At 34.9% G+C, this 14891-nt stretch overlaps 3 protein-coding genes across 4 annotated transcripts; 1 reads left to right on the top strand and 2 right to left on the bottom strand.

Annotated features, from left to right (window-relative positions):
- Window positions 1–473: 473 nt before the first annotated feature.
- LOC132299699 (disease resistance protein Roq1-like) lies at window positions 474–2488 on the bottom strand. Its single transcript, XM_059796467.1, has 2 exons — window positions 1986–2488; window positions 474–1890 (listed from the first exon to the last, which is right to left on the bottom strand). The coding sequence occupies exons 1-2, from the start codon at window positions 2057–2059 to the stop codon at window positions 1326–1328; spliced, it is 639 nt and encodes a 212-aa protein (XP_059652450.1). The 5' UTR covers window positions 2060–2488; the 3' UTR covers window positions 474–1325.
- A 1618-nt stretch (window positions 2489–4106) lies between these two features.
- LOC132298671 (glucose and ribitol dehydrogenase) lies at window positions 4107–10987 on the bottom strand. Of its 2 annotated transcripts, XM_059795063.1 has the most exons (5): window positions 10965–10987; window positions 6349–6472; window positions 5510–5886; window positions 4603–4961; window positions 4107–4461 (listed from the first exon to the last, which is right to left on the bottom strand). In XM_059795063.1, the coding sequence occupies exons 2-5, from the start codon at window positions 6469–6471 to the stop codon at window positions 4439–4441; spliced, it is 882 nt and encodes a 293-aa protein (XP_059651046.1). In that variant the 5' UTR covers window position 6472; window positions 10965–10987; the 3' UTR covers window positions 4107–4438. The 2 variants fall into 2 exon arrangements, with proteins under 2 accessions (XP_059651046.1, XP_059651045.1); XM_059795062.1 differs by lacking the exon at window positions 10965–10987 and having other exon boundaries at window positions 4107–4961; window positions 6349–6471.
- Window positions 7744–11176, top strand: LOC132301175 (uncharacterized GPI-anchored protein At3g06035). Its single transcript, XM_059798450.1, has 2 exons — window positions 7744–7825; window positions 10698–11176. Exons 1-2 carry the CDS (start codon window positions 7744–7746, stop codon window positions 11174–11176), a joined length of 561 nt encoding a protein of 186 aa, XP_059654433.1.
- The last annotated feature ends 3715 nt before the right edge of the window (window positions 11177–14891 follow it).

Below are 14891 nucleotides of genomic sequence, written 5' to 3'. Positions count from 1 at the left end.
GCTTTTGTCCCCTGATGATAAAGTTTTTTTTTAATTATTTTTTTATGAAAGGTAAGTTGCAGATATAACAATATACATAAATATATTAAACATTTTGTTGAAAAATTGTTTCACAGTCCAGATTGTGTGACTTTCATGATTTGTCGTGTGCTATGGCATTTTTATAGTGAATAAGACCGCCCACAATGACAATATATGTAGTTAGTTAATGCTTTGAATTCTTACGGTGTTATTTCTCAATACGTAGAGAATGTTCTCAGGATCTCACAACCTACTACGTTCACCGGGCTCTTCAGGAGATTCTTGCCGGATGATCTCTCTGGCCATGTTTTGAATCAATTCATGCATCACTAGCCTGTTATTCCTATCAATGCTTACAAGGCAACGACGAGATAGAAACTCAATATTAGATTCTGGGAAGAAACCGCAACCTTCTAGTATTTCAATTGGCAAATCTTGGTTCATTCCAACAAAAAAACAGTGCAATATCTAGGAATAAACCCTTCTGTTCATCATCAAGTGAATCAAAGCTCGATCTTAGTTTTCCTTGAACATCCTTAGGAGGAATCTTTTTCAACTTCTTCAATTCACTTATCCATTGGGGTATGGGTCTGTCCAACAAAAGGGAACCTAAGATTTTAAGAAGTAAAGGAAGCCCCTTAGCATAACTCACTACTTCCTAAGAGATGATTTCATAGTCTTCTAGAGGACAGTCTCTCCTAAAGGCATGCCAAGTAAAGAGTCGAAGAGATTCCTCCTTATTCAACTCCTCAAGATTATACACCTCATCTACTCGAAGCGAAGATACTGAAGCCAAATCTCTAGTTGATACTATGATTCTAGAGGGGTGGCAAATTACGACACGACACGAACACAACACGAGTTAAAAGGGTTTGAGTTTGGCATAAACGGGTTTGGGTCATAAAAGGGTCAACACGATTAACCCGTTTATTTAACCGTGTCGGGTTAGGGTTGAGGAGTTCAACCCGTGTAACCTATTTATAACCCATTTAACTCAACATATTATAATTGTGAATATGACCATAATAACATATGTAATATGTTATCTATTTAAACCCAATTATTATAGATAGTTAAGTCATTTCAACATAAACCTTGTCTATGCCTTATGATTTTTCTTTTTATTTTGAAAATTTGGGTAAATTATAACAATTTTTTTCTATTATTTAGTATTTGATTAAATATTAAATGTCTCGGTTTGATAAACAGGTCATTAAACGGGTTAACACGTTTACCTGTTTAATAAATAGGTTGGGTTAGTATTGAGGATCTTGACACGATTATTAAATGGATTGGGTTTGGGTTTACCTATTTAGTATAATACTCTTACATTGACATAACACGAATACGACCCACGAATATGAATTGCCACCCCTAATTCTAGTTCCAGGACATAACAAATCACGATTTATGGCCAATCCACTCAATTGACGGATGTTATCCACATCATCGAGAACAAGAAGAACCCTCCGAGAACATGCTCTCTTTTTTATCACCTCAATCCCATGATCCTCGCTTCTTATTCTTTGATTCCCATCCATTAGGAGATCGCACAGAAGCTTTTCTTGTAATTCAACTAGGCCGTTGTGTTGCATCGAAGTTTGCCCAACGTTTGCAAGAAAGCAACTACTTTCAAACTTACGATATATGCAATTATACATAGCTTTCGAAATTGTAGTCTTACCTATTCCGCCAATCCCCCATGTGGCAACAATCCTAACATCACTATTTGACTCCAACCTCATAAACTTGCTCAGTTGTTGAACCAGACGATGTATTCCAATTGGGTATTCTGCAACACTTAAGCATGTAGGATTTAATTTATCTGCAACTTCTCCAACAACAAACTCAATAAACATCGACTCACACCTAAAAAGAAAAGAACAAAAATCAAAATAGGTAAAGTGATCAAACTGGAAATGTTTCAGATTGCTTTTTGGAAGAGAAGAAAGATAATTAAGTACCCATTGGCCACATTTTGCAGGATGTAACCAGACAAATTGGCAGCCTCTGCCAGAGCCGACCTCCATTTCTTCATCGATTCCAAGTCGAACTGCTTTATATGATTAGCAAATGCTTCTTCATAGCTACCCCTCTGTGAGCGAACGTCGGAAGCGTCCTCTTGCAATCCATGATCTTGACAAGCTCGTCAAGGCACCATCTTGAGGACGCATAGCTTTTCGAGAATACAATAATGGAAACTCTGGATTCCTCGATTGATTTCATCAATCCAGGACTAATTTCTCCTCCTCTTTTTAGCTTAGCGTCATCTATGAAGGTGTATAAACCATGCCGCTTCAAAGCGCCAAGAGGTGGGCCGTAAAATTCTTGCGTGTATCAACACCGCAGAAAGACAAGAACACATCGTAAATCACCATTTTCAAAGCTTAAGCAGTTTGATCAAATGAAAGGAGCAGGCATATATAGCCGTATACTTCTAGAGATTAGAAACTTTGTTTTCTTTAGTTCATACACTTGGCCCAAATTCATTTCATTGGTTGAATGTTTAGTCTTACAAGAGAAGCGAAACAATGTAAAACTGACAGGTGTGTGTAGGTTGGATTGCGTCGTCTTGTGTGGACTGCCGTCCTTCCCTGTGTGTGTGTCTATATATATATATATATATATATATATATATATATATAATTTAGGACAATACTTAAATTTCACTAGTGAGGATCTATAATATAATATCCTCACTTCTCACGTGGTTCAATAAAAATTAAAAAAGTTATTTTTTTTTAAAGAAGTCAGAAAAATAAAGAAAGAGAAAATAAGTCGGATTCTATTCAAATAAAATTGGGTCAGTGAAGTCTGGTTCTCTCTTTCCGGCACATCCTTCAGCCCTCTCTCCACCATCTTTTTCATTCAATTGCCAATAATATTTGAATGAGGTGTGATCTGTATTTTTTTGTTTACGCATTTAGGATTCTTTTTATAGAAAAGGGCTTTCCATGCAGATTATGTTTTAGAATGAATGGAATTTGTAAAGAAACTTAACACAGAGGCCAACGATCAACTTGCCATTTTAATCGTTCATGAAAAACCCTTTTCTAGAAAAAGAATCTTAAATATGTAAACAAAAATAATAATAATAGATCATACCTCCTTCAAATATTTTTGACAATTGAATGATGATGTCTAAGACTAGAAACTTGAGAGGAAGAAAATGGTGGGGAGAAAGGGCTGAAGGCGACAGAGGTTGAACCCTAGAGAAATAAAAAATAAAAAAATCCAAAAATGAACCCGGTTTTATTCCGGTAGGATCTGATTTATTTTCTATTTCTTTATTTTTCTGACCTGTTTGTTTAATTAAAGATGACGTGTTTTATTTTTATTGAACCACATAAAAGGTGAAGATATTATAAATTTTCACTAGTGAGTATCTAAGTATTGTCTATTTAATATATAGTTAAGGTCATGTTTGGTTCTAGTTTTTTATTATTATTATTTAACTGGAAATCATGAAAATTGGTGAAAAAACTTGATTGGTTGACAAATTGTTTTTAAAAAACTCAGTCTAAAAACTGTGTTTTATAATTTTTTTTAAAAAGTGTGTTTTATAGTTGTTTGAGAACTACTTTCTTACAAACCAAATAAACATGCCCAGTATTCTATACTTCGGGTCTTTAGAATTTAGTACTCCAACTGATAATTAGTTATTATTTTTAAAATAAAAAGCATAACATATATATATATATATATATATATATATATATATAAAACTGATGTCTTATTTTCTTATATTGTCGCAAGTTTTTTTTTTTTTTAATTTAGATCTAAAGAGTTGAAATCTGACACTCCAAAATTCACTCGAGACACTAATCCACTGAAGTATCCATAGTTAACATATTTCTCCATACATGAATGAATACCATTGCATTATTCCAACACTAACCCTTTTTTTTTCACTTTTAAAAATAATAGTTTGCCAATTGCAATAAATATGGGAAATGTATCATTTGAAATTACTTATATAAACCAGTTTCAAACCAAACTATTCAAAGGTGGAGTGTAGTTCAAAAGACAATAGAAGTGAAGAGAGGACCCAACAGGAGCACAAGCTTGCTACAATTGAAAAGAAAACGAGGGGCCCAAAATCTCAGGCCCAAACAGTCATCAGTATGATCTTTTTCCCAATCATATATTCTTTTATGTTCCCACTTCCCATAACAAAAAAATCTTCGTTTCCAGTTTGCTAACAAATTTAATGAAGCCTAATGTAATTTTCACACACACATACACACACACAACACACAGGGAGATGATCCTAAATTAAACAAGAAACTTTCTTGAAATGGATTCTTTCATACACAAAAGCATTGTACTATTACATACCCCTTGGACCATACAAACATATCAAAAGACACCACCACAAAAGAAACTTAAAGGCACCCCCAACAAACCCTTCAATTCTTCAAGCGTTAACTATCGTTCCTCCTGCAAAAATTAAATAAATAAATAAACACCCAAAAAAATAATAATAAATAAATAAAAACCCAAAAAAATAATAAGAAGAAGAAGTAAATAAAGTCATTAAGCATGTCAATTGAACATGTAAAAAGTCATTGAAGGACATACCATTAGGGTGAAGAACTTGTCCTGTAATATAAGAGGAGTCCACATTAGAAGCAAGGAAGACATAGCATGGAGCAACCTCAATTGGCTGACCAGCCCTCTTCATTGGCACCTGCGACCCAAAATTTGCACTCTCCTCTTCGCTGAACGAGGCCGGGATCAACGGCGTCCAGATCGGGCCGGGGGCGACGCCATTGACGCGTATTCCTTTGCTCACGAGCTGCAGTGCAAGTCCTCTAGTGAATGCCACAATTGCACCTTTGGTGGCTGTGTAGTCCAGCAACTTTGCATTCCCCTTGTATGCATTCACTGATGTGGTGTTGATGATGGAGCTCCCTTGCTTCATGTGCTTCAAAGCATGCCTAACATCACCATTAATGTCCATCATCATCCACCACATTACTCATATATAAAAAAAACAATAGTAAAAAATTATAATTAAATAAAATAAAATAATTTTAAGGAGTTAAATTTGGAAACGAATGCTTGATTTCATTTTTGGGAGCAAAATTGTAGAGCAACCTAAAAAAGCTAGAAGCTTAAGGGTCTATTTGGTTGAAAATAATTATAAAAGACAGTTTCTCAAAATTCGTCAACCAAACAGATTTTTGAATAATTTTTAATCATGAGAAAATAGAAACATGTTTTAGGCCCTAAGAGGCTAAGACTCTTAAGAATTTGGTTCAATTTTCAAGAAAATAAAAAATGTCCACAAAAACCTGAAACAAACAGGGCCTAACTCTCTGTTTGGTACAATTACTTGAAAATGGAGCTTCTTTTTCAGAAAATTATCAAACAAATGAACTTTGTACTATTTTGAAACTAATTTCTGTTTTATTTCTAAGAATATTTTCAAGCTAGCTTGCCCTTAACCACAATATAAATAAATAGTTTTAAGTATCTAAATTACCTGACCATAAAGAAGTAAGAAAAAATATTGGTCCTAAACACCCTCTCAAGCCTAGCTTCATCAATTTCTTCAACCGTGGTGGCCTTGTACTGTTCGGCGGCATTGTTGACCAGAATGTCAATCCGGCCATAGGCGTTCACCACCTCGTCGACAACTCTGTTGCAATTCTCATCGAAACCCAAGTCGGCCGCTATTGCAATCGGCTCCTTCGCATCGGAGCTCTTCACTCGTTTTAGCATTTGGAGGGTGTCCTGTGCATCCTTGTCCTCGTGGCCTTTCACATAGGTGAAGGCCACGGTTGCACCTTCCAATACGAAGCAGTGGCACACGGCCCGGCCTATGCCGGAGTCACCGCCGGTCACAAGTGCCACCTTGCCCTGCATAAGCCACCATGTATGTCACACTTTTAAGGTTCACCCATAATGTTGAAACATGTTGAACAAATGCATTTGTACAATCAATAAATGTATATATCCATGGATATGATCCAGGCATAATATATACACATATACAAGCATATATGTAGATATCCAATGATGTTAAACATGTATATGACTAAGATTCAAAAAATTTAAAAATACCATTTATGGTCTGGATGCTGAAATTTAACAAGCAAACAATGATTTCTTATAAATAAATAAATAAACAAGAAAAATATATATATATATATATATTTGACATTGTTGCAATTCCATATATATATATAATAAGGAAATGCGTCCCCATAAAATTCATAAATGCATCATTCATGGATGCGTGTGTGTGTGTGTGTGTGTGTGTGTCACGGTGTCAGTGTGTGTATGAGAGTATATATAAATAGGTTAGGAGGGATAGGGTACTTGAAGCTTATTAGCGGGCTTGTATTCAGGGGTTGCAGCCTGAGGAGTGGGGTCCATGAGATGCTCTTTTCCAGGCTGTGTCTCCTGCCTTTGGGGAGGGAACTGCCGGCCATCGGAAGCCATTCTCTCAAACACTCTATTTACCTTCTTCGCAGGAAAAATACCAGAGATCACCAGAATCTGACTTTTCAGGTGGGTTGTGTGACGTTGATGATGAAGTACTGTTGCCGCTAAGACTCTTTGAAGAAGCTACAAGACGAGAAAGCATATATGAGTATATGATAACTGAGCTTGCTGTGGGATGATAGATAGATACAGAAGTTATATATAGAGGTGTGAGGTGGTGCGTGGTGTAACGTGGCAATATGCACGAGGCTACGTGTCTTGCCACTCCGCATGCAGCGGACACGTCTGTAGAAACGGACGTCATGGACGAGTTGGAACCCACGTGACTCCCGGGATACTAAAGTAAATATCATTTTGTGTTTTTTTTTTTGCATAAAAATATTCTTGAACAATATTATACAATTTGCTTAAACTTTTCATAAATAATCTTTTGGATCCTTTTATATATATATATACACACACTATATATATATTCTCGATTTTAGTACAAATCTCTTAAATTTCCTTATATTTTCACCCAAAAAAATCAAATTTTAAAGAAAATTGAAACTCTTAAATTTTAAGATGTGATGATATAATAATTGAATAAATAAAATTTTAAATAAAAAATAATTTATAATATATCGTACGACTCTCTTGAATTTTCATTTCACCTATTCCTTCATTATAATTAAGCTGTTATCTCCAACCAAAGCTTTTAAACTGATTAACAACTCTTTTGTAATGAAATTGCTTTAATATAAGCACAATGATAATAATGTGGTGCATATTTTATTTTTTATGTTCCAATTCAAAATATAATTATTTAACGAAAAATAATAATAAAAATTCGAATCCATGTCATGATAAAATTTTAGTATCATTTCAATCCGATATTTCTTGCCTTGTAAAAATAAATAAATTAATTAAAATAAAATATAAAAAAACCATATTATATTTGTGTTAGAGAGAGAGAGGTGTCACACGAACAAATGGGATATGGAAGAAGAGCATATATGTGTGTCATTTGCATGTTTGAAACGTGTAGGGCGAATCTAGTGGCAACCTGTAAGTTGGTTGCCCAAAATTTCTTCCACTCTTTTTTAACCACCACAGTAGGAGGGCACAAGGAATTTACTCTCAGACACTCACAACCAAGCCAAATAGGCTTATATATATATATATATATATATGAAGTTTATATATCTCTTTCTGAATAAAAAATTAAGAGAGACAACAATCTTTGTAATAACACAAACTCATCAACTCGTACTCTTTGGTTCAGAAACAATGGCATTTCTCCGGTATCCTCTATCCCTCTTTCTGGTGCTTAATGTCATTGTCTTGTTATCTAATTCAGTCATCTGTGATGGTACCCCCTCTCTCTCTCTATAAATATATATATATATATATATATATGGGACATATTGTTTCTTTCTGTATTTTCTTTTTTATATATAAATATACGTGTGTTATTTTGTTTGTTGTATGAGAATTCGGATTTGAATGCATAAATGGTACTATTAATCAATTGATTACTCCTGTTAAACTAGAGTTTTGACCTGGTTTTGTTTCCTATTATTATTATTATTTTATTTTTGGGCTTTGAGTCATTCATCATCTCAGTTGATGACTGGGCCATATTGGAGGGAAAACGGTAAGAGCTGCTGTGTTTGGAATGATGTGATTTGGTTTTTGGAGTGGAGAGATTTCAAATGACAAAATATACCCTTCAGGAATTATATGGAAGTTAGTTAGTTAGTTACTTGGAAATTATTTTTCATGAATTTATAGTTATCTAATTCAGAGATCAATCCAATTTTCAATAAGATTTCTCCGACTCTGAGCTTAACCCGAGTTCAAAAATGCAATCATGGTTGGGCTCGGTTTGAGAAGTTTGAGTTGAAGCCTGAAGATTGGTTTAGGTCTAACTCATTTTAAGTTGCAACTATATAACAAATGGGTTCTGGCTTTTGGGTAGGTCCAAACACAGAGTAAGTGGCAAATTGGACTTGGGAATTAAAGAAATATGTGTTTTTTTTTTCGTTTTAATTCCTTTTAGAGAGGGGCTGTACATTAAGTAACATAAAGCAAAAACAGGAGCTAATTTGAGAGCGAAAATGTAAGAGCAACAAAATTAAATCATAAATAATAAGAATTTGAACGAAAATATGCATAAAACATGAGAGCGACACTTATAATGAAGAATTGTGTGACTTAAAGGCATACATCCCTTTTCTTTGAAATTGAGATCGTTTAGAAAATAATTTGAGTGAAAACTGATTTAGAGGAAGGAAAAGTGGCATACTTAGGGCAGGGGTCTATTGGCCTGCCACTCACATAATTGTGAGAGGGCCCCACCACTTGTGTGGTGGACCTATTCAGCCAGGTAGCACCTCTTTGAGAAATGCTCCCACCCAAAAAAGGCCCAATGGCACATGAACCATGTCAATAAGTAGACCTTTGTCACTCACCCCTTTTACTAGAATGTGCAATCTCACTTGGAGATTCAAACCAAGCTTTGTAATTGCAAAACTAGTTTCATGGCTTAGTGGTGATTGAGGTCATTACATTAAAAACCTGGAGTACATATCCTGTTGAAATACCCATTTTTCCGGTAGACGGTTCGAATCATTTTATCAAATGAGTATCCCAAAAAAATTTCATATTGAAACCATTTTCGCATTAGCTTGTGTACCATATTGCGTCTAGACTTCAGACGGTTTAACTTTAACCACAGGAATGGACGCCCTCGAAAAGAATGAGACCCCCTAAGTTAGGTTAATAAACATATATGTTCATGCCAATCCCTCGGTTAGATTAAACAATTTCATGTAGGGCACTCTTTCTCCTTTCCTTTGCCAATGTGCTAAGTGGCTTTCTGTGATTGATTGGTAATAGTATATTCTTAATATTAAAAAAAAAAAAAAAAAAAAAAAAACAGTAACAAGATGGTCTTCCAATTTGCCTTGTATTTTTAGAAAATAGAGAAAATATTATCTGGTATTTCTGTGGGAGAATATTATTGGAAGAATATACAATAATATGAGAATGTCAAGAAAGGTCTAGAATTAGTGTAAGTGAGATACACAAATACAAACAAAGCATCAATGTAGCATCTAACTTCAATCTCTTAAATTAGGACAGTAAAAGAGAGTTTATTTTATTTTGATAGTCAACACACACCCCCACACTCTTCTCTTCCGGAGGAGACACCGCCCCTGCTAAAAAAGCCCAGTGCTAAGATAAGTACACTAGTGATATGGAAAATGTGCATTAATCGTGCTAGGAGAAAATAGGAAAAAGGAAAATGGTCCTCTCTCCAAAGAGAGAGCACCGAAAGGGGGAGCCGAGCAAGGCTCCTCCCCTTAGGATGAGTTCGAGTGGGCTGCACATGAGTTCATCCAAGGGGGAGCCGAAGACACCATCTTCAGAATGAGTATCACTATTTTCAATCAAGTACCATCTGAATCAAGCTTTCATTCTTAATTTTCATTATTTTCTCAGTTAAGGGTATGTCTCGGCGCATTGAAATGATTGTCTATCAGTGTAGCACCTAGTCAATTACTCTAATAGCTTGTTAGGACACGTGCTTATTTGAATGGTAGGAGAAAATAGGGAAAAGGAAAATGGTCCTCTCTCCAAAGAGAGAGTACCGAAGGGGGAGCCGAGCAAGGCTCCTCCCCTTAGGATGAGTTCGAGTGGGCTGCACATGAGTTCATCCAAGGGGGAGCCGAAGGCACCATCTTCAGAATGAGTATCACTATTTTCAATCAAGTACCATCTGAATCAAGCTTTCATTCTTAATTTTCATTATTTTCTCAGTTAAGGGTATGTCTTGGCGCATTGAAATGATTGTCTATCAGTGTGGCACCTATTCAATTACTCTAATAGCTTGTTAGGGCATGTGCTTATTTGAATGGCTAATCTTGATTACTGAGTGCAATTACGAAACAAAAGCTTTACTGGCAACCTCCAATATCGCACTATATTGGATCTCTACGCAAATTAGATAGTGCAGACTAGTACAGAGATTTTACTTGTATTAGACTTGCTAAGATACCCTAAAGATCGTCTACCCTGTGGTTCAATTGACAAATTCATATATCTTTCAATTCAAAAAATGACAAGTCATGGTTTAAAATTTTTTCTGCAGCAATGTTCAAATTTATTGGTGCAATTCTTTTTTCTTCTTTACCTGGTACCATACTTATGAATCTATATAATACCCTATTGACTTGCAGATAAGGAAAATGATCTGCTTCAAGGCATTAACAGATACAGATCATCCCTCGGCCTGCCACCACTTGCAAAGAACGACAATGCGGAATGCCTGGCGGATGAAATCGCCGACAAATTAGAGGACCAACCTTGTACTCGCGCGATTGGCACCGTACCTGAGTTTTCCAACTATCCTGATGCTTTGAAGAAGTGCCACTCAAACGTCAAAACCACGAAAGATGGGGTCATATTGCCCGTCTGTGTCCCGAATCGAGTTCCAACTCTCGTGCTCACGAACTACACCCACTCCCCGTATGCTACGTATCTCAACAAATCAAAGTACACCGGAGTCGGCATTGGTTCGGAAGATGACTGGATGGTGGTTGTCTTGGCCACAAACACACCTGCAGGAAACTTTGTAAGTGGAGCTGGTTTGGCTGGCATGGTTGGGGTATGTCACTTCTTGCTTTCTTTGTTGTTGGCTTTGTCTGTTGTTGTTTGATGATCTAGTGTTATGGTACTTAGTGTTGTTCCTTAAATAGTATGGAATTTGGCTTTTGTGTATTCTGGTACCTAGGAAGTGAAGAAGACTCAGCAGTGTGGCTGTTTTAACTTCTCTCTGTTATGTAATGGTTAATTTACTCTTGAGGTGAATATTTATGCTAGTCTTGTAAATATTTTTAAGTCCCAAGTATGGTCCATTTGGTTCATTGAATATGTGGATAAGCACTAGTAGCTTGATTGTTTTAAAATTATGACTGATTTTGCACTAGCTACTATGTACTCTCTTTTTTTGGGGGGGATGGATGATGGTGTCGGCCTCTTAGAGCACCCCATAATCCACCACTAGACACATGCATTATTCCCGTCTCACACGCACTGTGCAATTATTGTAATTTACTGTACTTCTTAACCGACCATTATGTGAATACTGTAGATTAAACATATCCCAGATTGAATATGCCCCAGTTTGGTTAGAGTAACATATGATACTAGATATCAAATTGTTGATTTCATTTTCAAATCTGTCTATATCAAAATTGCTGAGTAAATACTCAATTTGTATCCTCTCTCTCTCTCTGTCTCTCTCTTCTTCTTCTTCTTCTAGGATTCTCTCACTTCTCTTTACCTATCCAAGAAAATTTTGCTGCTGTTTTTTGGATTTTTTTTTTTTTTTTTTTTCTAATTTTCTATTAATGAACTGCATAAAGAGAACATAAAATTTTCATCTGATTGGTTTAAGTGGGATTCTCAAGTCCAATCCATTTTACATGTGAACTCAAAGCAGCTTTATTTATTGTTGGAGTTTGGGGCTTAATTTGGATTGAATTAAGCCTACCCAAGTTATGTAAAATTTTATGTATATTCAATTATGTTTTCCTATAAGTCAATCGTGTACAAAATCAGCATCAACTATGAATTTGCTTAAATAATTATATGTGAACATGATATAGACTGTTTGACTAGAAACAGTTTGAAAAAAAAAGTGAAATTAATTACCATGCAGTAATTATGGCTAATGAGGGGACCTCTGGGTGATCTTAATTTCAACTCAAGAAGCTAATCTTGTTGAATACTCAAAAGTAACTTTTTGACATACTGAGTCCACATAATGGAAAATGCACAGGATTGAATTTAATCAAAGAAGTCATGATATAATTCATATATATATATATATATATGTATGTATATTTCTAATAGTCAAAAGAAGTATGCTCTTTTGGAGTATGGTCTGTTATGGTCATGGAATCACATCCTTGATGTAAGAGTATTTGCACATTAATTTGTTTATTCTTTTGTTTTATATACTTGTATGTATGCTTGAGTACTTTTTTGTTTTTTTCCTTTGTTTTGGTGCAAAAACAGTAAAAAAAAGGAAGCTTCCCTGTCCTCTGATCAAAACAAGATTGTAAAAAATAAGGTAGGTAATAAACATTTTCCAAACTTAAAAAAACTGGATATAAAACCCTCTTCCCCAACCTTCATAAAGCCAAAAATTTGATTCTTTAAAAGGAAAAGAACATTAAACTTGGGAAAAGTTTTATGAATCTCATGAAGTGTACTTTTGATTTAATGATATATTTTCCTACAACCCATAACAACGAGGTTTTGTTTATCCACTTATTTTGATTCACTTGTATAGGTTCTTCTTAGGCTTTTTAACTGTTTCCTAATTAATTTTGTCACTTTTTCCTCTTTACAATTCAGTACTTTCCCAATTTTGTTTCCAAGAAAAACTCAAATGGTAGTTGTGATTGAAGAAAATAATATATATATATATATATATATATATATATATATATATATATATAAAGAAATATGGAAATAGGAGGCCATTGTTGAAAGGAGAGAATAATAATGAACATTACAAAGAGAAACACATATATAAAAACCATGTTGTAAAGAAAAAGAAAAAATAACTAAATTCACCTTCTCTTTAGCATCAATACATATAGACCAAAACTTATAATTTGAATTCTAAAATCACTTCTCTTTTGGCATCAACACATATAGATCAAAACTAACTTACAATTTGAATTCTAAAATCACTTCTCTTTAGCATCAATACATATAGATCAAAACTTATAATTTGAATTCTTGATCACTATATATGCACACACACACACACAGTTCTTGCATTTCGGCCTCACGACGACTCGAACACTTGTTCTCAATACTGATTACCTATTGTGTAAAGGATCAGGACATGATGGTACTTCTCTGTTGATGGTTGCAACAAAGCCTTCATCACTAGTATTGTTATTGGTAGTACTCTTCTTCTTCCAAACCTGAGGCTTTTCTTGTAGATATCTGGCTTCCAGAACTGTGTTCAAGGCTGAAATACTCAGTAAAATGAATAAGAAACCACCCATTTGACACCTTGACATCAACATCTCACTTACTAACTATATATATGCCAATGTGTTTTTGTTTCTGTGGAGAATACAATTGTGTTTTGTGTGTGTGTGTGTGTGTGTGTGTGAGGGAGACAGATCCTCTAAGCCAAAAATGGAGAATAGGATTGGCTTTTGAGAGAGAGAGATAGAGATAGAGATGGAGAGAGGGAGAGGAGAGAGTTTTGGAGAGAGAGGGAGAGATTCTTGTGCAGGAAGTTTGGTTAATTATAAAGGGAAAATGTCAGTAGCAGTGTGTTTGTTTTCTTGTGAAGATACAAGGAAATGGTCAAAATTCACTGTAGAAAAACAATGTACGTGGTAGACTTACTAGTGGCTGGACTTGGACTTTTGAGCCCTTGTGGATTGTGTACTTGGGTCCCACCTTTTCCCATGTGGTTAATTAATTTGGCTGCAAAACTTTTTGTAACTATATTATTTCCATATTACCCTCTTCTATAATAAGATAGCCTACTTCCTTTTTCATTTTTTTTTTGGAAAAAAAGAACCAAAAAAAAGGCTTCAAGGGCTCTAGGGTAATTGGATTAAGTGATAGATGTTATGTTTTTGACATGTTTATAATGAAGTTCCTATGGTATATCTCACATATTACGAATCAAAATCTCTCCGACAAACATTTTCGCAACTCATCACTATTAATAATTTTGTGACCGTTGTAATAACCGATTCAGTGAAATCAATGATTAATTTCACCCGAAACTATCATTAATAGCGATCTTTCAAGATGTGACGGTGTTGTCCGAATGATAAAAAGATTAGGTTTTAAGTACTCTCGCCTTATTATCATAGGTTTAATTCTCCCCTCTCCAATTAACTACTAACCATTGCCAGAAAAGCAAAAAATCAAAAAATCTGTTACACATATACCAATGAGTAACTAAACAATATAAATTAGGGTATTTCAGAACTTCCAAATAGTGTAAGGATGATCGAGTGATGACAATGTGTTATGTCATCTAAACCAACTAGTCCACTTAAGCTTCCACACTCTGCCAACCAACACCACATAAATTTTCAATTAATATAACTTAATCTTTGTCCCCCCAAAGACCTCAAATTCGGGATCCATTGTTTGACTCTACCTTATCTTGGGCTGTTTCTGCTTTTTTTCATCCCTCTCCTTCTAAAGTCTAAAACCCTAAAGTCCATGCTAATGCAATTTTCTAGGTTTAGTACTACTTTTTACTCTTTCTATATTGTATATTTTACATTTAACTAATGCTTTTGTTTCATGAACTAGGGTTTTTGCCTTTTGAAGTAACAACACACCTTTTGTAAAGGCATCTTTAGTTTTAGTTTTGT

This window comes from Cornus florida, unplaced genomic scaffold, assembly GCF_030987335.1.
Source record: "Cornus florida cultivar Cherokee Brave unplaced genomic scaffold, ASM3098733v1 CherokeeBrave_3.0.0_Hap2_Chr03, whole genome shotgun sequence".
Lineage (NCBI taxonomy): Eukaryota > Viridiplantae > Streptophyta > Magnoliopsida > Cornales > Cornaceae > Cornus > Cornus florida.
The sequence above is the reverse complement of the archived record's forward strand: the minus strand, read 5'-3'. Positions and strand labels throughout refer to the sequence as shown.

Coding starts and splice junctions, on each gene's coding strand:
- LOC132299699 (XM_059796467.1), bottom strand. CDS start 2,059: ATGAAGAAATGGAGGTCGGCTCTGGCAGAGGCTGCCAATTTGTCTGGT. Junction 1,891..1,985: donor CTGCAAAATGTGGCCAATGG/GTACTTAATTAT, acceptor TTTTCTTTTTAG/GTGTGAGTCGATGTTTATTG.
- LOC132298671 (XM_059795062.1), bottom strand. CDS start 6,471: ATGGCTTCCGATGGCCGGCAGTTCCCTCCCCAAAGGCAGGAGACACAG. Junction 5,887..6,348: donor AGCCCGCTAATAAGCTTCAA/GTACCCTATCCC, acceptor TGGCTTATGCAG/GGCAAGGTGGCACTTGTGAC. Junction 4,962..5,509: donor TCTTACTTCTTTATGGTCAG/GTAATTTAGATA, acceptor TGGTGATGTTAG/GCATGCTTTGAAGCACATGA.
- LOC132301175 (XM_059798450.1), top strand. CDS start 7,744: ATGGCATTTCTCCGGTATCCTCTATCCCTCTTTCTGGTGCTTAATGTC. Junction 7,826..10,697: donor TAATTCAGTCATCTGTGATG/GTACCCCCTCTC, acceptor ATTGACTTGCAG/ATAAGGAAAATGATCTGCTT.